Genomic DNA, 25,883 nt, shown 5'->3' with positions numbered 1-25,883 from the left:
GCTCTTTGTGTGATATCCTTTTCAGATTCAACTACAGAGTTCAACCCTGAGTTTACAAGATTACCGGAGGTGAGTCACCAGAGTCAAATTAAGCTAAAGACTTATTTCATGAAGAATCCGTCTCACCTCAACCTCATCAATGTTTAGAGCAGCTGCACATGTACTTTACCCATAGATTGTAAGTAAATAGATGTGCTACGTGTCTATTCAACGGCAGGATAGACACGTAGCTTAAAAAACAATACATATCATCAACTTAATATATTAAATAAGATAGAAATTAATAGATTTAATTAAATGACTAAAGTGCCCTCAATTAGCAATTTAATTCATCTAAGCACAGATGTTGAAACCCTCTCTTCTATAATATAGAAAATATAGAAAAGAAAAAAGAAATTATCATTAAGTATTCATAATTAAATGAATAATAATTTATTAGCAACCTATATCATGCATCTATATGGTGTAATTAAAATACTATCGGATAAGAATATGTTTTTACCTGATAGTTACAGGTACAAGGTCTCCATCGATCGGTGTTATATGGAGCGTATATGTTCACCATCAGATACGAGGTCTCCATCAGTATTATATGTGGAGTATATATGTTTGTCTCCCCTTTTATCTAATATGGAGAGTTTTAGCCACTCAAAAAGGCAATGTGCCTATTCACTCATTTTCTATAATCGTACATTTCTTTAGCAGTTTTGAAGAAGAATCTTTCGGATTGATCTTTACAGCTACACATATGGGGATGGCTAAATTAAGTGTTTCTTTTGATTTGTTCGTATTCACTGTTGCATACTAGTCCATCTTAATTATAAGTCTATAGTACTAAATTTCCACGAGATTTAACCCTCATCAGAACGGAATAAGAATAGAGTTATCTAGTGATCTTCATGATATCTCAAAGATATTGAAATTTCTAAGAAAATATTAAAGAGAAAATGTAAGCTGATGATCACAAAGAATATACTCAAACACTTCATCCAAAATGAATCTTTAATTATTTTATAATATTCCATTTTGTTTTTCATGAAACTGATTGATGATCACAGTAGGACAAACTTGCCGTATTACATGTTGAGAATTGGAACCTTAAGTACATACTTGCAAGAGATGAAAGTAATTAAAAAGTAAATTTAAAACCATGCATATTAATTAAAATCAATCAATAAGGTTTCTCGCCAATGTAATTGCCAGGGGCATAATAGTTGCATGACACAAACCACGCTTTACCATTATCGCATTTCAACCTTGCACATCCAACTTGAAGTGTATTTTTCCTTTTTTGAGGGATAAAATTGCAGTTATTTTCTAGCAAAATATGTTGCATTGTCCTTTTTTTTTCTCTAATTGAGCTTATTATCGCTTTTCAAAAAATTCTTGACAAGGGAAAACCTGAAGATTGGAAAAAATAATTATGTTCCGTTAACACTTTTTGGAGTGCTTAATTGTGATTTTTTTTTTTTTAAAAAAGAGTACTAATATTGCCCTCTAAAAAAGTTTCAACTGAAGGTAAAAGAAAAGTAAGAAAATTATAATAATATTATTAAAGAGTCCCATATTGGAAAACATAATTTGAATGTGGGATAATCGAGTTTTATTGCTCCAATTTGTCTACCAATGTTTCTCTTTTAAATTTAAAGATACAAATAAGAGTGCGAGAATTGAAAATTGGATGTCACTGAAAAACTTTCAGATCATTGTCAAGAGTATAAAAAATAGTGATTGTGTTTTAGAAAAATAACAGATACTTTTAATAAGTATTTTTCACAATGGATTTTATTTTAAAGTGGCACTTCTTAGACCAAAAAACATATTTATTATTTTCTATCTTTTTTTATTTTGCCCACTAAAGCTCATCTAAATATGAATAATGACTAATGATAGACTCATATTTTTAGGATATTTAATTTTATTCATGAGGAACTTTTTAACAAGAACTGAATAGGAATGTCTCACTCAGTTTTATCTTTATGCAAAAGTCCAAATATAATTACTTAAAAAATTATAATTTAAAATAAGTAATATTTTTGTATAATCTTTATTTAAACAGTATGAGGACCAGGAAGTTGACATGACGTGCACAAACCCCAAATATCTATGTAAAATTACTTAAAATATTATTGTATAGAATAATTAAAATAATTAAAAAAAATCATTATTAAATGTCAAAAGTTTCTAAATATAATTAGTAATAAATATTAATATTTACTATAACTAATAATATTGTTCCCAAACAACATATAATTACTAATAATTTTTTTCTCTATCCCAAAATGTTTAATACAACTATTATCTTTTAATAATATTTATTTATTTGACCGCGCAAAGTGCGGATACGTTTACTAGTTTAATTCGTATCACGTGATCTAAATGAAGAGGGTCAGTGTCATCACTATTAGGTTTAATAGTTTAATAAATACTAAATACTTATCAGTATTGATCAAGTATATATATCAAATTTACTATGATTAAATTTAATAAGATGGGAATATGTGTGTGTCTTATATATATATATATATATCATGCATCCATATGGTGTAATTAAAATACTATCTGATAAGAATATATTTTTACCTGATAGTTACAAGTACGAGGTCTCCATCGGTGTTATATGGAGCGTATATATTCGCTATCAGGTACGAGGTCACCATCAGTGTTGTATGTGGAGTATATATGTTTGTGTCCCCTTTTATCTAATATGGAGGGTTTTAGCCACTCAAAAAGGCAACATGCCTATTCACTCGTTTTCTAAAATCGTACATTTCATTAGCAGTCTCAAAGAAGAATCTTTCATATTGGTCTTTACAGCTACACATGTGGGGATGGCTTAATTAAGTGTTTCTTTTGATTTGTTAGTATTCACTATTGTTGACAAGATTGATTGAAGAGAAAATTACAATCAAATACCATACAATTATATAGTTTATAAAATGTGTACACAGTGTATAGATAGTGTATATATAATATTAGGATAGCCCGGTGTACTGAACTCTCGCTTTGCGTGGGGTCTGAGAACCGGACTGCAAGGGTCTATTGTACGCAGTCTTACCCTGCATTTATGTAAGAGGATGTTTTCATAGCTCGAACTCGTGACCTCCGGTCATATCACATCAACTTTAACAGTTACGCTAAGACTCCCCTTCATAGTGTATATTTTATACTTAATATACCTATTTTACATACCTATACACAACATATACAACCAAAGTGTATACTTTATGTACTTTAAAGATGCATATCTATACACAATATATAAGCCAAGTGTATAGATAGTGTATACTTCGATCATGTTGGTAAAGTAGTTGGCTGAACGATACATTTATATAAGTTTCCCTGATTACATGTAGGTCTGCTAGCTATGCAAACAACAACTAAACGATATAGAAGAAGAGAATATTACTTTAGTGTAATTGATTATGTTTATATTGAGATTTGCGCAATTGTACTAATAAAGAAATATATCTTGTAATTATTGGCTGCAATTATTGTATTAGGAAGGAATACTATATTATATTACTCCAATTTTAGAATATTTCTTACAATATAATCGTTCTCACGATTATATATTTTTCTAACTGAAAATTGCAACCTTCCTGATTTCTGGTGATCAAGTTGCTTCTTTGCTTAGCTGATCTACAAAAGTATTTTCTTTTTAGGCCATTATCCAGATTTTCTCTATTTTTAAAAGTTGTGTAAATATAGCTCATGAAGAAATTACTTTTTCAGGGTCTATTATCTGCTCATATATTGCTCAATCTTATAACAAAATATATTAGATTTTGTCTTCTAATATTCGCAATAACTTACAAAATTTTAGACCTTTGTCTAACTTTTTTCGTAAGATTTTCAACTTGTCGAAATAGATTTCTAGATAATGGTCTAAACGGTCCATAAGTTATACCAGAAATAATTGAAACTTTAAGTCTAGAGCTTAGCTTTACCTGAGCCTGTATCTAAAATTGTTCTTCCTAGTTGATCAAACTAATTAATGTCTAGGGCAAATTAACAAAAATGTGAATATCCACGCGATAAGAAATTATTATCCAGAATTATTATTTAAAAACTATCATAGATTTTATCTTTTTAGAATAATATTAATAAAATATCTGACACATACGTATATACATTGTATACCTTCGTATTATACAATTCATATGTTATAACAGTATACAACAATGTGATTCAACCTTTTTTATTATTGCATGCTTTCGAAGCATATAACTCAGATAATTGTACAACTGGGAGGTATACAACATATAAAACCGTGTTCTAAAATCGCTTAATAGGCGAATTTCATAAATGGATACATCGGCTAAGCGTAGTCCTGTAAAAGGCCCTATTTCTATTCTCAAGTAATATGGGTACAGTAACTTTCCACTACATGTTTATTTAACTCTCTTTTAAATTTTTATCTATAGAAAACACCTCTTTAAAAGCCCAAGTAATATTATCTCGTATCGAGATATGAATTCTTAGGCGCGCATATAGCACAAGTAACGAACGAGTCTTGTTAGTATAAGGAAAAATAGATTTAACTTATTCGCATTGTTAGAGTAATTATTTTTAATTATATCAATGCTTTTAATCTGTTAAACACTAGCAAGAATATTCTGGCCGGTAGATTTTTTAGATTACTAACAGCACTTATTCTTATGGATTTTCATTTAAATGATTTCATAGTAAAAGAATTCTTTAGTGTATTTAACCTGGTCAAAGGTACCTCCTACAGCAGAATTTGGGCCGAAAGCAGTAAACTACCAGAGTCCACACACACACCCCATAATGCCAACAAAAAGGGAAAACAAGAATTACTACTTAATATAAGTGAGGATGTGAGGGGTCATTTGCACGATTATTAATTTTTGGCCCTCAAATTGGTGGTCTTTATTTTTACCCTTCGTCTAATACCATGAGGTTTGCGGTTCGGATTCCGACTCAGTTAAAAAAAAAATCGTAAGGCAGAGTTTTGTAACAAAATTAAGCCTCGGGCAGAATCCAAACCTCTGCCTTGCGATTTTTTTTTCTGTTTTTTTTTTTTGTACTGAGCTAGGGTTCGAACCCAGAACCTCCGGGTATTAGGCAAAGGGCAAAAATTAAAGAACAACAATTTGAGGGGCAAAAATTAAAGACCAGTGCCTTTGAAGGGCAAGCCACACACAAAAAAAAAAATGTTTTGTCCTTGCATAACTTCATTTGCTTATTTTTACACTGGCTGCTTTGATTTGTCCTTGCATAATTTCATTTGCTTATTTTTGCTCTCATTATTAGTGAAGACCACTTCCATGTGGGCTTTTATAATTGATGCGTTGTGTGATTGTTTCAAAAATCTCTTTTTGTTGCTTATTAGTTTTTCCCTTTGATCTGTACTATATGTTGTTTTAACTTTTATATTTAGTTTAAAATAATTAATTATTTATATAATCAAGCATGTATTATTATTTTTTCAAATTTACCTTTATTTCGATAAGTGAATAATTTCAAAAGCAAGAAATGGTAGTAAATTGATAGTATTTAATTAAGGATTAATATAATCAAAAGATTTCTTACTTTCTAGGGGTGAGTAATTTCTGAAAGAGTGTGTCCAAGCTAAAAACACCATATAATATGAATCCGGGGAAGTACCTTTTAAATTATTTGTCCTTAGACGGGTAAAATTTAGGTAAATTTAGAGCCAAATTTTCTTTTTTCAACTGAAGCATTTATTAGGTCTTACTTTACATTTAAACATTTCTCACGTCATATGTTCCTTTATTATTTTAAACCTTCAACATGTTGCTTCTTTAGTGAGATTGCATGTGCTTACAAATACAAAAAGTAAAAATTAGTGGATGGTGTTGTATAATGTTGAAGATGAACGTAGCATTACCAGCCTAATTCAAAATCAAATTATATTCATTATCTCTTCTTTGATTAACTAAAAACTAATTATATGAAGAACTAAATTGATTCTTGAGGCTTATTTTAATGAATTTAGGTTGTCACTTGAATTTCATCTAAAAATAAGGTTAAAACTCACATTTAACTAGCATAAAGCCTCGAAACATAAATTAAATGAGTGAAAATTTAATAATATTAAAATATATCTATTTCTATCTATAAAAAAAATCGCATTCTCACGAAATCATAAAAATACTAAATGATCTTCGTCCAGTTGTAATTATCATGCTCTATCATATTTATCGAATCACTTGCGTCCCTTTGATATTTGCTAAGTTTCCTACTAAACTTGCTTCCTCATAAATAATTTAAAATTTATCCAATTATATGATCAAGAAACCTTAATAATTATAACAACCTATCAATAAAATATACTTAACCTACAATTACAATAAATTAATTATATAGTAGACAAATCTAACATAAATTATACTTTCTATTTGATAAAATTTACGTACTACTTTTATATCTTGAGTTTGGGCCCGGGCTTAGCACGGGCCTTCCGCGACTAGTATAATATATTGATATTGAATTTAAACCAACAAATGAAACACTCATATATAAACTGATTCCATCAACCAACATGAAGATACAAGGGTCCAAACGGTCCATATTGTTCACAAGTTAGAATACAACAACAACCATTAGATTATTATCCAACTACGTAAGATAACATCACCTGCATAGCATAGCAAACATTACATGCATAGCATAGCACTGGATTTTATTTTCCTTAATAATTAAAGAAGCTTTATTCATTCATAATTTGATCATGTAAACTCATTAGACATCTGTGGGAAGTTCCAACTTTGAATCGAAGGCCGGTTGCTCTTCAAGATCACCATACGGACGTTGTCCCCTGTAATTACCTGGTGGATCATAATTGCACGTTATAAAATACCACCCGTTGTTGCATCGAACCCTAGCACAACCAAGACGTACTGAGTTACGCCAGACCACCTGAGTATAGTGTCCACACACTTTTCCTGGTACACAAGTATTTGAATTATAATCGTACCATTGCTTCTCATCGACCCACATCTTCACAGCACGATCCGCGTTGAGCTGAGGGAAGGCGGCGGCTAGGTTTTCGCCGTAAGGGCCATGAGAGTGGATCATCCCACAATCACCAATTCTCTGATTGGCATAATTTTGGGCATAGGCCGCTAGCCTATTGTCCCATGTCATAGGGCCGACACCAACTTGTCTACGAGCTGCATTGTGAGGGTGAAGATAATCTTGAGGAGAATTTTGAGCTTGAGATGAGTGAAATATAGCAAATGTGATGAAACAAGCAACTAATGTTGTTAAGCCAATGGAGAATCCCATTTTGAGTTTTGATGAGAACAACGTATAATATGGATGGGCTTAAATAGGGAAGAATGCTGAGTTAAAAAGTTGCAAGTTGTTAAAAAAAAATGAATTCGACGATTAACAATCATCAGGCATATTTGAAAAGTGTTTATATTAATTACTATCTTGTTTAAGTCAAAGAATGTCAGATCATGCAACTATTTAATTGGTTTAGGAAGCAAAAGCCGCCACTAAGAAAAAAATATTGCAGTGATCATTATACTTGACCAACTCTAATAATCATTATATACATTGACAATGCAATATTATCTATATTTTAACCTACTGAGAATTGCTTATTTCATTTTTCATGTTATAATCCCACATTTTGTGGATTGTTTCTTAGGCTGTAATAGTGTAATTATCTTTCAAGTGACTTAATAGTGTTAAAAAAATTCTACATTATCGACGATGGATACAACTAAGTTAAACTCATAAATCATTAGTTTCTTTTATTAACGGCGTTTCCTCATTGCTCTTTTGACACAATCTTTTTTCTTGATTTGAAGAAAATCTAATATCAAAAAAGTCCTTCAATATGTTTGATATCTTGCTCATAGAATGTACGTTTTTAATATGTTATGGTTGTAGCAGAAATATTCGAGCAATTGTCCTTTTCAAGCTTTGCTATTGTTTAAATTAATGCAAATTTATATAATCTATAGTTAAGCGCAGCCCCCTTAAAATAATGTATCCATGCTGGTAGTTTTCCTGAAATGGGAAAGCCGCCATTAAATTAATAATACTTAAGTGTACATTAGGATCTAAGATGCCAATTCCTCCATAGTTTGTTGTTCCTAGTTGAACTAATTAATTAATATTTATTCTGGTGTCACATAGTATTGCAGTCAACCTAATGTGAGATTAGCTCAACTTCAAACATCTCACATGTTCGCTGACATATAGGGTAATTTGCACTTTTGTCCCTATTTTGTGTTGGTCTTTAATTTTTTCCCTTCAAATGCGTTGGTCTTTAATTTTTGCCATTCAAAATCAAACTTATGTCTAGAGACGTATGCATCATAATATTCACGCGTTATGACAGCATCCTTAAAGAATTTATGCCATGCTAGATATAAATTCAATTCTAAAGGATAAAAATTAAAGATCAGCTCATTTGAAGGACATAAATTAAAGACCAGTCCATTTGAAGGATGACAACATCCTTAAAGACCTTATGTCATGCTAGATATAAATTCGATTTTGAATGACAAAAATTAAAGACTAGCTCATGTGAAGAACATGAATTAAAGACTAGTCCATTTGAAGGATAGACCGTGCAATTACTTGGCAATATCAGCACAAGGCCTGAGCGACTTCATGAGTCATGACTATATATGTACATTTTTTTTTTTTGCACGGATTGGCCTTCAAATGCGCTGGTATTTAATTTTTGTCCCTCAAATTGCTGGTCTTTAATTTTTGTTCTTCGCTTAAAAAAGTGACTAAAAATATCTTGAGTTTCTGGGTTCGAATTCCTGCTCAATCAAAAAAAAAAAAAACGCAAGACAAGGCTTCGCGAAAAGTCTGTCTGAATTTGCCTTAAAATTCAGCCTTATAAGACAGAATTTTAAGGCACATCCTCCCTTAAGACAAAGGTTTGCCTTGCGAAATTTTGCAAGGCAATTTTTTTTTTTTACTCTGCTAGAATTCTTAAGGCCTAACTTTTGTCCGAACAGGCCAAATTTTGCTACGAACTCTGCCTTGTGAAATGATTTGTTTTTTTTTACTAAGCCGGGATTCGAATTCAGAACTTTGGGGTATTTTAGGCGAAGGAAAAAAAATGGCTTAATACATATGCAGCCCCCTAAACTTATCTCTTTTTTCCATTTTGGCACCTCAACTAATTATTATTCCTATTGAACCCCTGAACTTGGGCTCAAATGTGTTTATCAAACACAATCTGACTTACATAACATATATGGTGAGTTTTTTTTTTTTTTTAGTTTTGCACGTGAATGTCAATCGCATCGTACGTGGAAAATTCAACCAATTAAAATACCCCACCCATTTTAATTAGACACATTAGATAGAAAGTAGTGTGCTGTTATGTCCCGTATTTTTATACATTGGGACAACCCGGAGTAACTATGATAATTTAAGGCCAAGACCATTCCGGGAATTGAAGTCGGGACTTTTGACCATTTGATTTTATTTTGAGCTATAAGTTATATATAAAATTGTTGGTATTGAACACTTAGGAAAAATTGGGACCACAATTCATAAATTTGGAATTTAAAAATTTAGCCAAAAAAAAAGGTCTTGTGGCCGTGTAAGTGGGGAGTTGGTCCCACACATTGTGTGGCCAATTTTAATTGGTCCAACACATTGTGTGGGCCAAAGACAATAGAGAGATATTAAGTGGGACTTAAAAGATGACTTCAAGTCATCTTTCTTTCATTATTCACATAGCAAAATAAAGCCCCAAATTGAAGAGCTTCACCAAGGAGCTCACGGCCAAGAGGGAAGAAAAGCCAAGATCATTTCAAGCCTTCCAAAAATTATTTCTTTGGTGTAAACCCACTATATTGAGGTCCCTAAGTAGCGTGGAAGTATTGTTTGGATCATCTAACCATTCATTGTGTCCAATTGCAAACCCTAGTCATTTGTGGTATTGAAGAAGAAAGGTAAGTTTTGCTCTTGTTCTATGTGTTGTGAACTCTTATTTCATGTTGTAGTATGTTAATATGGATGGAAATCATGAAATATTGTATGTTGGAAGTGGGGTGTGTGATGGGTGCGTTGGCCGTGTGAAGTGTGTGTGTGTGTTGTGTGGTATTGGATTGATGAATTAATTCTTGTAGTATGTTAAATTGTTGTAGTGTGTAGGGTGGCTAAGAATCACCATTATATGCTTGTGTAATGGTAGATGAATATGGGTCATACTATATGCCAAAGGACACACTAATATCGCTTAGCGTTTTAGTTGTCGTCGTTACGAAATGTTGTTTGGAATTGAGTGTTGGATGACTCAAGATTGATGTTGAGATTTTGTGGGCTGATTTGAGGGTTATTGTGCGTTGATGTAATTTGTGTATTTTATGGAATTGATATCGTTATATTGTGAATTGTGATACAAAACATGAATTGAAAGTCGGAAGGTGGGCACAGTGGGGCTCTCGGTTTAGGGGGTTGTTTTCGGCCAACTTGGAGAAAAATTATTGGATTGTTGGAAAAATTATGTAAACTGTTTAGAATGCCCTTGAATATTGTTAGTAAGGATTCGGGTTGATAATTGAATGTGTGAGCGATATCGTGGCTTGAATGTAAGCCGTTGAATTGAATAGTTGGGAAGTTGTTGAATGATGTAAAAGAGAGTTACTATTGTTATTTTGTCTTTCGAATTGATTATCGATGTTGCTAAGTTGGTTATTGTGGTTGTTGTTGTTGATTTTGAGCGAGTTAAATTCTCAGGATGGCCTTTTTACAGGGGAAATGCTGCCGAATTTTCTGTAGAATTTAGTGATAGTTTGGAATAAATAATTGCTTAAGTGCCTATGATTAATATTGGATATTCGTTGGCGTATTTGTAGACCTTGGGGAGCCCGAGGCGTAGATTGGGATTTACTTTAGATTGGCTATCTTGGAGTGCGTACGAGGTATGTAAAGCAACCTTCTTTTCTTGGCATGCCTTAGTTTCACATAGGCTAGATTAGAGCCTTAAGGAAATTCCAAATCCGAAATCCGAGCATGATATGATCTATATATATTCCTTGGCACTCTTAGGTATGATTTGATGAAAAATGAACCATTATGTTTTTTTGAAAGAAGGGATTTCCAAACTTTGTACAAAAAGGTTTCACTTTAATGAATCTTGTAATTTTTTTTAATGCCATATCTTTCGCATAAAGGCTCGGATTGTTCCAACATTTCCATAAGAGTTTGCATGATGTATAATGAGTATGTTTTTCATAAGCGGGCCTGATTCGGGTCGATACCCGTCCGTGGGTCCCGCGACCTTCCTTTATGTAATTCGGAGAATCTTTGAAAGAATTTGGTATGACCATTATCCCGATTTCAAATATGATCATTTTACTTATGTTTGAAGTTATGATAAAGATTTTATGCATATGACTACTCACGACTCTATTCATGCATTTTGTTATTCCTTTCGCCGAGTCCCGGGCCGGTTCCGTTATCGTGCGCATTTTGATATACTCCGGAGTTATGCTGTGTTTATGGTTCACCGAGCTACTCGCAAAAGAGGGTCGGGTTCCACCTATATTTGGTGTTATGCTGTGTATGGCGTTATGTTGTGATGTGATATGTGACAGGGATACAGAGATTTGAGATTTTCTGGTGTTATGCTGTGTTATGGCGCCATCGACGGGTGGGCGACCATATTCTTCTGTACCCGATGCATGACTTACATGTTTTTGAAAGTAAACAAATTTTGATATGTTGGATTTGCACTTATGTTTGATAATTCCATTTCGTTTATATCTCAGATTTGCTTTCTGTACATTCTGCTTTGCATACTCAGTACATATTTCGTACTGACCCCCTTCCTTCGGGGGCTGCGTTTCATGCCCGCAGGTACAGACGCACAGTTTGGTGATCCACCGGTTTAGGACACCCCCTTTTTGCTGTTGGAGTGCTCTTCTCCTTTCAGAGCATATCTTTTGGTATATATTTTTGTTCGCTATGTATGTACGTATATTCGTTCAGGGGTACGGCGGGGCATTGTCCCGCCATATGATTCGTTTGGTCTGTTAGAGGTCTGTAGACGTATTTGTGGGTGTGTGTGCCTGCTTCTGTACAGTTGTGTTTATATGATTCTACTCGTTATGGCAGCCTTGTCGGCGTGCACTTTGTTTATGTTTTGGGCCGTTGCGCCATTTGATAGCCTTGTCGGCTTTTGATACATTTGACAGCCTTGCCGGCTTTTTGATATATATATATATATGTTCGCACATGGTTGCGTTGAAATGTGTCTGATACAGTTTGATATGGTTTGAGACGGCATATAGTACTTATGGCCGCATATGCTATTTGGATGTGATTCGATATGGATAGGTATGTCAGGGTACCCAATTAGGGCACCAGTCACGGCCTACGGGGTTGGGTCGTGACATGTGCTACTGTGTTATACAAGTGAATAACACCACTTAAACCAACCAAATAACAAAACTGGAAAATAGGAAATCAAAATGGGAAACTAAAACTGAAAAATAAGAAACCAAAACCTGGAAAATTAAAACCCAAAACTAAAAAGTCAAAAACTAAAAAATAAGAAACCAAAGTGAAAACTAAAAATTCATAACTAAAACTTAATATCTTATGTGTATAATTAAAATGGGTGGGTGTTTTAATTGGTTGAATTTTCCATGTAGGATGCAATTAACATTCACGCACAAGGCTGAAAAAATTGAAACTCACCATATATGTTATGTAGGTCGGATTGTGTTTGATAGACACACTTGAAGTCAAGTTCAGGCGTTCAATAGGAATAACACTTAGTTGAGGTGCCAAAATAGAAAAAAGAGATAAGTTTAGGAGACCGCATATGCATTAAGCCAAAAAAAAAAAAAAAAAAAAAAAAAACATCAATTTGAGGGACAAACATTGAAGAACCCCCCCCCCCCCCCCCCCCCCCAAAAGGCCCAAAACTTTCTTTTATCTTTGGGCCTAGAGGCATGGTCTCAGCCAAGGGCCCTTCACTTGCCCAAAATTTGTTCCACCCCCACCATTAAAATGGAACAATATGGCTGCCGCCTATACCATTACCAAGGAATGAGGACTGATCCCCTCCGGTACTAAATCATCCAGTAAAGACTAAAGATCGATACAGTGTTATATACTTGTCATGTGTCCAAGAAAGAAGTGAAGGCTGAGATTCATTTGTTGTAATAATTTTAAAAAGATAGAATTTTTCTTAAAACGTGATTATAGTTTAATTTTTGTAATAAAATATAAAATGAAAAAAATGAAAAACATCTCCATAATATTGTCATATTGTATTGGCAACATCTCTATTTTCTTCGTTAATCCATTATTATGGGTGCAGCTTATTATTGCCACCCATTTGTTTTTTCTTTACTACATAAATAAATTATGTAATGCTTTTATAAGTTTAATAATTATTCATAAAATTAGAAACAGTGCATTCTGTATGTTCAAAAAATACTGCGGCAATTTTCAAAAAATATATAGCCACCATCTCAAAGACAAAAACAAAATTCAACAAGAAAAATGACTTAAAACATCATTAAATCTAATAGCATATTGTTTAGTGTATTTATTTAGCAGAAACGTTTAAAATTATAAAAAATTAACATTCTTTAATGTTATTAGGAGACCCCAACCGTCCAAATAACTTTGTAAGTTACCCATATATATGTATCAATTGTTATCAATCTGTATTTTTGTAGTCAAGAAACTTGGCAATCACGAATTTTTTCAAGCATGCATCTTCAGTTTTATACTTCTTTTCGAGTGCAAGCAATAATTCTTTTGAAGTTTTGGCAGAACTGTAGACATTATATAGATCATCATCTAATGCACTAAAGATGTATCCTTTGCACAAAAAATCTGCATGCTTCCAAGCCTCAGTAATCATAAAGCGCTGGTTTTCAGGCATTCCTTCTTCAGTAACAAGAGGATTTTCATTTGTGAACTTCTACATGCCTAGAAGTTGATACCAGAAAACTTCCCCGGTTTCTCTGCCAGTGCCACCGCGTGTGCAGCATTTGGACGACTTGACGACGCAACATTTGTCGCCCCAACAGTCGCACCAACAGTAGTACCAACAGTCGTATCAACAGTCGCAGTTCCATCAGGAGCATTAACATCACTTTCTGTTTCCATTCTTCACTGTCAATAATTGACAAACTGTTTAATAAATGGCAAATGAAACAGAGAAGACATATCTTTTTCAAATTGATTCAGAATCTGTTTCACGATGAAGTTTTTATATTCTTCAAAACACGTCACTGTTATGAACTTTAATAATCCAACGAAGTTTTTATGTTCTTCAAGTTGGACTAGAAAAATTCCAACGGAGTAGAAAATCAGAAGGTTTTAGTCTCCAAAACAGAAAACAGATTAATATAAATATTTCAACAGTAATTTCCTTAAGATTGTTATCAATCTGTATTATGAAACAGTAACTTAGCAAAATTTTCAGAAACCAGTAACTTTACAAAATCATAAAGTATAAATCAATGTAAAATAGAATCTGGAAAAATAATCAGAAAGAGTATATGAAAATATTTTAAGGAACAAAAATCTAGTCCACTGAATGCACAGTGTGTCCTTAAGGAAATTATTCCCCTCAAGTACCCGCGGTTGAAAGTGGAATATATCCTCCGAGGATAGAAAGATTTCACTCACCGGTGTATTGGTACCAAAAACTCCGATGTCAGGCGAACCACTTAACGGCAGTAGAGCACACAGAAGAAAACTTTTAAGAGAGTAGAAGAATAGAGAATATAAGAAAATTCGTAAGTAATAATCTGAGTATTAACTGGAATTTATAGCCATTAATGCACTGGTTGGGAAAAGGTTTGCAACCTTTCACAAAATCCGTTACAACTGGTGGGAAATTTAAAATAATCCGGAAAAGAAAAGGTTACGGGTCAGACACGCGGATCTGGGTCACTAACCGGTCAGATCTGGATATTTTAATTAATTAAATAAATAATTAAAATTAAAGAAAATTTGGTCCAAAAAGATTATCAATCCGAAGCTGAGCTAAGCAACGACGCGAGGGGAGATCCTCTTCATAACCCTTTAGCAACAAAAAGGAGTGCTTCTACTTTTAAGTAGGAGAACTTTTATTCCCACCACCTATGAGGGACACATGCTTATTTCATAAAGCAAGAGGAAACAACTCATTTTCCCTCCACTTCTTTTTCCTCCATTTCCCATTCAACCTATCAATTAAACCCAACATCAATCCATCTTAATTACAAGTCTATAGTATTTGACATCCACGAGATTTAACCCTCATCGGAACGGAACGAGAATAGAGTTATCTAGTAGATCTTCATGATATCTCAAAGATATTGAAATTTCTAAGAAATTATTAAAGAGAAAATGTAAGCTGATGATCATAAAGAATATACCAAAACACTTCATCCAAAATGAGTCTTTAATTTTATAATATTCCATTTTGGTTTTCACGAAACGGATTGATGATCACAGTAGGACAACTTGCCCTGTTACATGTTGAGAATTGGAACCTTACATATATACTTACATGAGATGAAAGTAATTAAGAAGTAATTTTGAAACCATGCATCTTAATTAAAATCAATCAATAAGGTTTCTCGCCAATGTAGTTGCCAGGGGGATAATAGTTGCATGATACAAACCACGCCTCACCATTATCGCATTTCAACCTTGCACATCCAACTTGAAGTGTGTTTTTCCAGACCACCTGAGTATAATGTCCACACATCCCTTGCTTGCAAGAGTTTGTGGCATAATCGTAGTTAGGTTTCTCTCCTACCCACAAGTTAACGGCTTCAACGGCCGAAAATTGACCGTAGCCCATGGCAAGATTTTCACCATAGGGTGAATCTGAATGTACCAATGTGCATTCAGCTAATCTAGTGGAGGAATAATCGTGAGCATATTTTGCAAGTGTTTCGTTCCATTTTAGCGGTGGGAGTGGGGCACCAACTTCAGCACGGGCCTTGTTGTGGACTATAACGATATCTTTCGGCAAATTTTGGGCCAATGAAGAATGAGCCATGGCTAAGGCCATGATCACAACAAGGGTTGTTGAAAGCTTTGAGATCTCCATTTCCTTTTCTTTGCTTTTTTTGAGGCAAATTTGAGGGAAATGGAGAAGGTGATTGTGTTTGTTGATTTGGAAAAGTGAGATGGCTTGGTATTTATAGGCACTTCTTGACGAAAAAGGAGAAAATTTTGCTGAAAAACAAGTAGTTTATGGTTAGCCCGTGAATGTTGGCATTTGAGAAAAAGTGACAAAATTAGTACCGTAGAAAAATGAGAGTGTAGGATTAAAAATTGTGTTTAACGTTCAGCATGACTTGACAAATTGAAAAAGATAGAGGCTCACATGCCTAATATACCAAGCTATCACTTCACAAGCCTAATATACCAAGCTATCACTATGTTTTATTTCATAAGCGAATAGAAAAACTTTTTTAAATGAGAGAGACATGCTAGGAGCCCTTTTAGTATTATGAATATTATTATTTATTTGCTTCTTTGTTTGTTTGTTAAAAAAATATTTTGCTAATAGCCCATGGTTTTAGCATCGAAAGAACTTTTAGTAATTAAACAATGGCAAATAATTTTATGTACAAGATTACTTTAAAATCAACTTGTACGTGTATATAGTAAGCGTGAATTAGTAACTTAATCAGAGTAGGAGGTAATTCTTGCAACTAGTTGAACTAATACTCGTTAACAATTCTTTTAACTTTTGGTGTATATAATAGCTCAAGTACTTACTTTTCTTATGCACTGCTACTTTGCCTTTTGACATGAATTAATTCAAAAATAAAATGTGGATTCTCAACTCTGCGCAATTATGGGAGTAATTCAAGGTTTCTAGACAAAGTAAAATAAAATTACTTTTCAATGTATGAACCACAATTTAAGGACATGCCAAAATCACGCTGTAGACTTTGAAAATTCATTGTAATTAAACTGCATATACGCAAAAGCAAAGTTAAATTAATGCCTTGTGGACAGAAAAGTCATCAGGTGCAAGAGTAAAGTCACCTCAAATTATTAACATGGAAATGGAAAGACTATTACTTTGTGTCGTGAACCTTCTTGAATTTTCACAAACCTGTTAAAAGAGGATAATATGACTGATAAAAAGGTTCAGTTAATCGACGCTATTAGCGGATAATTTTACGAACTCTGAAACAAGATTATAGTTAATTTGAACCTTTTTTTTTCATCCCTCTCATATTCTGTTTTCCCTTTTTACATTCTCTTTTTAGGGTTTCGCGCGCATGGGAGGGTGGGGGGGGGGGGGGGGGGGAGCGCGTGGCGTGTTGGTGTGTCTAGATTTCAGGAACCATGTTAGACAATGGCCAGATTTGACCATTACTGCAGTAAACCAGCTTGATCAAATAAAGAAAAAAAAAAGAGCTATAAGCCTGGGCAAATTTTCGCCATTTACTAGTGAAGTGTCAAATACACATTTACCTTCAGGTGATGGAAGGGCTAGCAGTTGTTTTCTGCGAATTTTAACATTCAGTCGCTAACTAAATATTATAGATGAGAAATGAATACAACGTTGTAACAAGATTGCCTTCAAGAAAGAAAATTGTAAGAAATTAACAGAAAGAAATTGTACATAAAGAATGAAATCGTCATAACTTAGGTCCTATCTTCGATATTACTTAAATATGCTACAAACAAGTCATTCCCGGTATGTGCAAGTCCTGGTAAGCAGAGGCGGATGGAGCTCTGTAACTTGGGGTTCAATTGAACCCCAAACTTTTGACGCGGGTTATAAATTTATGTGTAAAAATTTACTAAAATTACAATAAATAGTAGATATCAACCCATAAGGATATAATGGTTTAGTGCTAAAAATTTAAGATGTTGAACCCCTAAAATTTAAATTCTAGATCCGCCTCTGCTGGTAAACACCAGTGCATGCAATCATCAGGTTTCTTCCCACCTTCTATAGCCGGATGGGCATCGGCTCTAAACTCACTCATATGAGATATGTCTAGCATATGAAATCTAGTGCCTTCAAAGGCCCTGTACAGATGCTGGTTCACAAATCACAAGGCGAACCTGTTGGGTCCATCCCATAATTTGAGGAAAGAAACATCTCCCTCATTTTAAGGAAGAAAACAAGGAAGAAAACATTTCTCTTGTTTTGAGGAAGAAAACATATTCCTTGTTTTAAGGAAGAAAACATCTTCCTTGTATTTGGCAAATTGTCAAGTGCTTGCTTGAGTCACAAATGACATCAATAGGTTCATTTCATCCCTATAAATAGGGAAGCCTTCTATCATTTGTAGCATCACCAAGAGCAAGAGAGAAAAACAGTAAGGAAAACACTTGAGTGAGATATAGGTATTCAGTTTAGGATTGGTTTTTTGTAATAGTTGAGTGTGAGAGTTGCTCCTCCTATTGTAATTCTGTTCCGGTTATGAATAGAAGACTTTTCCAATCCTAACAAGTGGTATCAGAGCTTGGTTAATCTTCCAGGCCAATCTTTTACAGTTTCGTAAAATTTTCAGTCAAAAATTTTTTATCCCAAAATTGTACTCTGAGTATACCATTAGAAAGATCTCGTTCCGAGGATTCCGAATATATATTTTTCGGAATTTTTCGACCACCAGAAGGCCTCCAAAAGTCCAGTCAAAGTTTCTCTGTCCACCATCGTCGCCGCCGCTCCGCCACCTTCCGGCCACCAGCTCGCCGGAGAAGACGACCGGAGAAAACCGATCCGACTAACCCATTTGACCAAAACCAGATCTGGTCAAAGTCCAATTGCCACATCATTCTTTTGTTGACTCTTTCAACCAGCCAGTGGTTAAACCGGCCCGGTTCGGTTTGAATTAGTGCAGCCCGGTTCACTCTGTTTTTGCCCGGTTTTTAGATTGGTCAGACCGGTCCCCTAGGTTTTCGACCATTCCGGATTCAACCGTGAGTCCCGTTTTTCCTGATTCTGCTTCCACAGTCCAATACAAGCAGATTAAGTGCACTTTGTCATGGAGAAATCATCATCGAATACCATGATTCCGCTAACATCCTCAAATTATAACATGTGGAAACCTCGTATGGAGGACTTGTTAAATTTGAAGGATTTAGCCGAGCCACTCGAAAATAAAGGTGCCAAACCCGACAAGAAGACAGACGAAGAATGGGCAAGAATGAATAGGAAAACTGTCGCACAAATTCGACAGTGGATTGACCATAGTGTATTCCATCATATCGCGTAGGAAACGAGTGCTTACAAACTTTGGGAAAAGCTTGGGAGCATGTACCAAGCAAAAACGGCTCGAAATAAAACATTGTTGATGAGGCGATTGGTAAATTACAAGCTACGTAGCGGTACCTCTGTCACAGAACACACAAGTCAGTTCCAAGATCTCGTGAACCAGCTAAGTGCAGCCGAATGGGTTCTCAAAGATGAGGAGCAAGCAATCTTTCTCCTAAGTTCTCTACCTGATAGCTGGGAGACTCTTGTCGTCACTCTCAGTAATTCCGCCCCCAATGGTAAGGTGACCATGCAGATGGTCACGGACGCCTTAATAAACGAGGAATCGCGAAGAAAAGAAGCCGGGGTAGATCAATCATATGCCCTTGTTTCTGAAAATAGTGGACGCAACGGAGGTAGAAGCGGAGGTAGAGGAAGAGGCCGAGGCAAAGGTAGAGGTCGAGGTCAAAGTAGAGGAAGATCTCAAGTTCGAGGGAGATCACGAGAGCGGGGAAAGTCCGTCGATACCAACACTTGGTTCGAGGGCTATTGTAACTATTGTGGCAACTATGGCCACAAGAAGGTGGAGTGTCGAAAGCTTAAACGGGAGCAGCCTCAAACTAACCAGAGTTCGAGCAAGGAAGATGGTGAGACCATGGTCACCGTGTCACCAGACATTGCACTTGTTACATGCGGAGAGGAAGCATGCCTACACGTGGGCACAAATGATATTGAGTGGGTGATTGATACTGCTGCATCATTCCATGCCACTCCACACCGGGATTTGTTCAGTACTTATAAGTCTGGAGACCATGGTGTTGTGAAGATGGGCAACACTAGTTTCTCGAGCATTGTTGGCATTGGTGATGTGCACATAAAAACTAGTAATGGAAGCTCACTTGTGTTAAAAGAGTTTCGTCATGTTCCGGATCTGAGATTGAATCTGATTTCAAGAGTAGCTCTGGATCGATAGGGGTATGGAAATATGTTCAAGGATGGTACGTGGAAGTTGTCCAAAGGCTCTATGGTTATTGCTAGAGGACATATTTGTGGCACTCTTTACAAAACCAATGTAAAGTTGTATCGACCGAATCTCAATGCAGTTGAAGAAGAGACATCGCCAAACTTGTGGCATAGACGATTGGGCTACATGAGTCTGAAGGGATTGACGACTCTTGCAAAGAAAGAAGCCATCTCAATAGATAAAGACGTAACTTTGGATCCCTATGATCACTGTTTATTGGGGAAACAACATAGAGTTTCTTTCAGTTCCACCAGAAAGAATCGTTCCGAGTTGTTGAGCCTTGTCCACTCTGACGTGTGTGGACCCATTGAAGAAGAATCTCTTGGTGGTAGCAAATACTTCGTGACATTCATCGACGACGCATCACGGAAGGTTTGGGCTTATTGTCTCAAATCGAAGGATCAAGTATTCGGTCGTTTCAAGACATTCCATGCTATGGTAGAAAGGGAGACTGGAAAGCAGCTGAAATGTCTCCAATCCGACAATGGAGGCGAGTACACTTCCCAGGAGTTTTTTGCATATTGTGCTGAACATGGGATCAGACATGAGAAAACGGTGCCACGAACACCACAACATAATGGTGTAGCTGAAAGAATCAACCGCACTATTGTTGAGAAAGTCTGATGCATGCTCAGTATGGCTAAACTGCCAAAGCCATTCTGGGGCGAAGCTGTTCTGACAGCTTGTTATCTTATAAACAGGTCACCTTCAGTCCCATTGAACTTTGAAGTTCCAGAAAAGATATGGTCTGGGAAAGATATTTCATATTCTCACTTGAAAGTGTTCGGGTGCAAGGCATTTGTGCATGTATCTAAGGAGTTGAGGCAGAAGCTTGATCTCAGATCAACTCCGTGTATCTTTATCGGCTATGGAGATCAAGAGTTCGGATACAGGCTGTGGGATCCCGAAATGAAGAAAGTGATTCGAAATAGAGACGTCGTGTTCCATGAAAACCAGTTTCATGAGTGTGCTCCAACAGTCAATAAGCAACGAAGTTATCATGCTCCAGATGATGTCCCTGAATCACCACACATTCCTCTCAACAACGAGGAACTTCATGATAATGTCCATGATGAACAAGAAAACATTGATCCGACAGATGTTGATGATGATCAAAACGAAGAAATTCTTGAGCAGAGGGAGCCTTCACCCGAAGACGTAACTGGAAATAATCAAGTTCAACGCTCTGCACGAGGGTTAATCCCTCAAAGGTCATACTCGCCAACAGAATGGATCCTTCTTACCAGCGAGGGGGAGCCAGAGAGCTTTCAAGAAGCTCAATTTCATCGTGAAAAATCCAATTGGCGACAGGCCATGGAGGAAGAAATGAATTCTTTACAAAAGAATCAAACATATGAGTTGGTGAAACTTCCACCGGGAAAGAAGGCCTTGAAGAACAAATGGGTCTTCAAGCTTAAGAAAGATGCTAGCGGAAATATCGTGAAGTATAAGGCAAGGCTCGTAGTCAAAGGTTTCCAACAGAAGGAAGGAATCGACTTTGATGAGATTTTTTCGCCGGTTGTGAAGATGATGTCTATCCGAGTGGTTCTCGGATTGGTGGTAATTATGGATCTTGAACTTGAGCAGATGGACGTAAAAACAGCTTTTCTGCATGGTGATTTGGAGGAAGAAATATACATGGAGCAGCCCGATGGTTTCCGAATCCCAAAGAAAGAGCATCTCGTTTGCAAGTTAAGGAAGAGTCTCTACGGTCTCAAACAAGCCCCAAGGCAATGGTACAAAAAGTTAGACTCATTCATGCTGAAACATCAATACAAAAGAACAACTGCAGATCATTGTGTGTACTTGAAGAAGTTCCCCGATGGAAAATTTATCATCCTTCTGCTTTATGTGGATGATATGCTGATAGTAGGCCAGGATGCAACTATGATCAACAACTTGAAGAAAGATTTGTCTAAGTTCTTTGATATGAAAGACTTAGGCCCTGCACAACATATCTTGGGCATGAAAATCATTCGTGATCGAAAGGCAAAGAAATTGTTCTTGTCACAAGAGGAATACGTTGAACGCGTGATCAAAAGGTTCAACATGAAAAATACCAAGCTTATTGGTACTCCACTAGCAAATCACATCAAGTTGAGCAAGGAAAGTTGTCCCTCTTCCGAAGAAGAAAAGAAGAAGATGAAAGCAGTGCCCTACTCTTCAGCAGTTGGAAGTTTGATGTATGCAATGGTGTGCACAAGGCCATACATTGCTCATACTGTCGGTGTTGTGAGCAGATACTTATCAAATCCAAGAATAAAACATTGGGAAGCTGTCAAGTGGATACTACGGTACCTGAAGGGTACATCCAGACTATGTTTGTGCTATGGGGGAGCTAAGCCGATTTTGGAAGGTTACACTGATGCTGACATGGCAGGAGATTATGATAGCAGGAAATCAACTTCGAGTTATATATTCACATTTGCAGGGGGAGCTGTGTCATGGCAATCCAAGTTACAAAAGTGTGTAGCACTATCAACCACAGAAGCTGAATACATTGCCGCATTTGAAGCTAGGAAGGAGCTTATGTGGCTGAAATGTTTCCTTCAAGAACTGAGTTTTCGACAAGAAGAATACACAGTTCATTATGATAGTCAAAGCGCTATGGATCTCAGCAAAAACTCGAGGTACCACTCACGCACAAAACATATTGACGTTCGATATCACTGGCTCAGACACTACCAAAAAAGCGCCTTTTAGCCACGGTTTTTTAGCCACGGTTCCAAAAACCGTGGCAAAACTAACCAAAAAATGATAAATTTTCTACGGTGTTAGAACCGATGGCAAAATTTCGTGGGAAAATAAGGCGGGTACTAAATTTCACTCCCACCCTTTATTTTCATTTTCCCCCATTTATTTTTCTTTTGGTGTTTATTAGTTTTCTCTTTCAACAAAATCTCTTTCCACCCAAAAACTTCACCCAAAATTCGTACTCCACCAAAATCATTCGATTGCTTCATGAAAATTCAACTGATTCACCGTGCATAACTTCGAATAGTAGGAAAATTGTAGAATCGCTTCTTCCAGGTAACAAATGTTTGAAAGTGGTAAATTTTTTTGTTCAATCTTCAATGGGTTCCTTTTAGGGTTTCTTTTTGTGCAAAATCTGAAAGTTTTTAGGGAAAGGAACAATTTTGGAAAGAAATTCCCTATGCATGAAAGAAATTTGGCTTTGGTCGCTTGTGTTCGTGAGTTTTACTTTGAGGTACTTTTGTGTGTGGAATTGCTTTTGTGATTTTTGATTAATAAAACTACCACTACTGGGAGCGAAGCATCTATATGTAACACCAACTATGGATTAAGTGTAACTCTGTTTTCATAACTCAATTTCAATGGATTTAAACTATAGGCAAGTGTAGCCTATGTTGAAACTGTTTGAGAAGTGAGTTGAGAAAGTGTGACTTTATTATGGTATGAGATAATTAGAAGAAGCTATTCGACTATTCGATCACAGATTTATATTAGCTACTGAGTCTTTGCTGAACTTTGAGTAAGTGCTATGCGATGCTTGTACCGTTTGGTTTCTGGAAGATGAAATATTTTGAAATTTGTACCGTTTGGTTTATGGAAGATGAAATATTTATACTTTTGGAAATCAAAATTCAAGATTTCATTAGAAAGTTTTGATCTTTTTTGAGAATCAATATTTTCCAGCAATTTACCTCGTGTATTTTTATTTAGCTGGCAAACTGATAAACATAAAATAAGGATAAACATAAAATAAGGATATAAAGATTAAAATTGAGCTATTGATGTTAGTTGTTCACTTAAACTCAATTATTTTGTATTGTATAGAAGAAGAAGGCAAACATTACCATGAATGAATTGTTTTTCCTTCTCTCTTTTTGTTCTTTTTTTGGTTGTTGAGGGATGCAGATTAGTGATTTCTAGATTTTAATTTGTGTTAATAGAAATAGGTGTTGTAAAGTTTGATGAAGTTTTTTTCTTTTCCTTGTTGTGCGGGTAAGAGGTGCTTATAAAGGCTCATCAGGGGTGAGTCACTGTTAAAAAGCTAGCTTTTCTTCTTTGGTTAAAACATCTGGTGAGTCTTCTCAAGTGCTAGTAGCTTCCTTTGCTGGTCACTCCCTAGTTAGTATTGATATTGGTTTAATACAGTGATAGTCACACCCATTTATGCTCTGTATTTGCGCAAGGATTTGACACATTTAGTTTGAAATTTCTCTAAGCTCATCAAGTTGCATACTAAGGAAACTAGTTTTAATTGGTGAAATTATCTTCACACAAAATTGTGTCATGGAAATAGAACTAGGACCTGTTAATCTACTTGGCTTGTTTCAGTTTATTCTAGTTGTCCTTGTAGTGTTGTCTTCTCCCTCTTTTCAATAGATTTAAGTAACTTAAAGTTTTGTATCCTTTAAAGTAACCTCTGCATGAAAACTATCATATTCTAGGAGACCATGAAAAGAAAACGCAAGAATTCAGCTCAAGCACTGTTGGAAAGTCTAAGAGGACAGCAAGCTGATAATAATAGCCCAACTTCTCAAAATCTGCAGCAACAAATTAGTGGTGATCAACTTGATGCCCAACATGAGAATGAGAACATAGAAACCCCTACACTCAGTGATGACAACTTAAATTCCTCTTCAAGCTCTAATGAAGCTAACTCACAGCAGAAAGAGAAAGAGGAGCCCTTACTTGTCAATATCAGAGGTTAGAGATAAACTTAATGCAATTGTTGAATTGAAATAATGGAGTTTGATTGGTTGTTTAAAACTGTTATATCTTGGAAGTTTTTATGTTTGCTTGTTCTTGTTTAGGTATGGAATGTGTGTTTGTGTGTGAAATGAAGACTCTAACTCTTCATCTTATGTTGTTGTTAACAAAAGAATTGAATTCCACTTTCCTGGAAACATAAGAATGCAATTCCGCTTTCTCATTAATGTTGATGATTGCTTGTTAAATGATAGATATTTCTACTCGAGAAATTACAACTCAAAAGATGCAAGCAGATCGAGTTTGGAACTTGGAAAAAAATAAAAAAATTATGGTGGAACTCAACGGGGATGGACAAGGAAGTGATAATGGTTCAAACTTGCTTGTTAGATTTCTTGGAAAACTTTCACAAAAGTCAATAATTTGTCCAATATCAGTTGAGAGATGGGATAGAATGCCAGACGCGAAAAATCGCCTACAGTGGCAGCTTATTGAGGTAACTATCTTAATTTTTTCAGGTTCAATTAGTATATCTTTTTTCATTAAATATTGGTTCATGAATGTAAATTCATTTGAAGGAGAATTTTGAGTTTGATTATGCTGTTGGAATTAAATGGGTGATGCATACTTTACGCGATAGATGGAGGGCCTATAAATATACATTAAGAAATAAAACCTTCTACCCTAACAAAAGTAAGTAAGAGATACTTGCTAATCCTCCGGAATACGTGGATTCTATTGAGTGGGCTGCTTTTGTGCATCACTATCAAGAAGAGAAGATGAAGGTAATTGTTCTTTCATAAAAGTCTAGTTATCTCACTTAATTCATGTCCAATAAAATCAATATATATATATATATATATATATATATATATATATATATATATATAATTAATTAAATTGATCTTTGAGAATCGCAGAAACAAAGTGAACAAAATACAAGAAATCGAAGTACACTTAAAGTCCCGCATGCCGGTGGTAGCAAAAGCAATGCAAGGAGAGGTCGTCAAATGG

At 35.4% G+C, this 25,883-nt stretch overlaps 2 protein-coding genes and 1 long non-coding RNA gene across 3 annotated transcripts; 1 reads left to right on the top strand and 2 right to left on the bottom strand.

The window, feature by feature from the left end:
* Positions 1-6,478: 6,478 nt before the first annotated feature.
* Positions 6,479-7,306, bottom strand: LOC132600202 (basic form of pathogenesis-related protein 1). The gene has a single exon (XM_060313293.1). The coding sequence runs from the start codon at positions 7,273-7,275 to the stop codon at positions 6,730-6,732; it is 546 nt and encodes a 181-aa protein (XP_060169276.1). The 5' UTR covers positions 7,276-7,306; the 3' UTR covers positions 6,479-6,729.
* An 8,067-nt stretch (positions 7,307-15,373) lies between these two features.
* Positions 15,374-16,129, bottom strand: LOC132600201 (pathogenesis-related leaf protein 4-like). The gene has a single exon (XM_060313291.1). It carries the CDS (start codon positions 16,046-16,048, stop codon positions 15,557-15,559), a length of 492 nt encoding a protein of 163 aa, XP_060169274.1. The 5' UTR covers positions 16,049-16,129; the 3' UTR covers positions 15,374-15,556.
* A 9,030-nt stretch (positions 16,130-25,159) lies between these two features.
* On the top strand, positions 25,160-25,883 carry LOC132600200 (uncharacterized). Its single transcript, XR_009567155.1, has 3 exons — positions 25,160-25,365; positions 25,448-25,654; positions 25,790-25,883. It is a non-coding gene; the product is annotated as an uncharacterized LOC132600200 (long non-coding RNA).

The sequence above is a fragment of the Lycium barbarum genome, chromosome 6 (assembly GCF_019175385.1).
Source record: "Lycium barbarum isolate Lr01 chromosome 6, ASM1917538v2, whole genome shotgun sequence".
In the NCBI taxonomy this organism is placed as follows: Eukaryota; Viridiplantae; Streptophyta; class Magnoliopsida; order Solanales; family Solanaceae; genus Lycium; species Lycium barbarum.
Note: the sequence above shows the minus strand (reverse complement) of the source record. Positions and strands in the feature narration are given on the sequence as shown.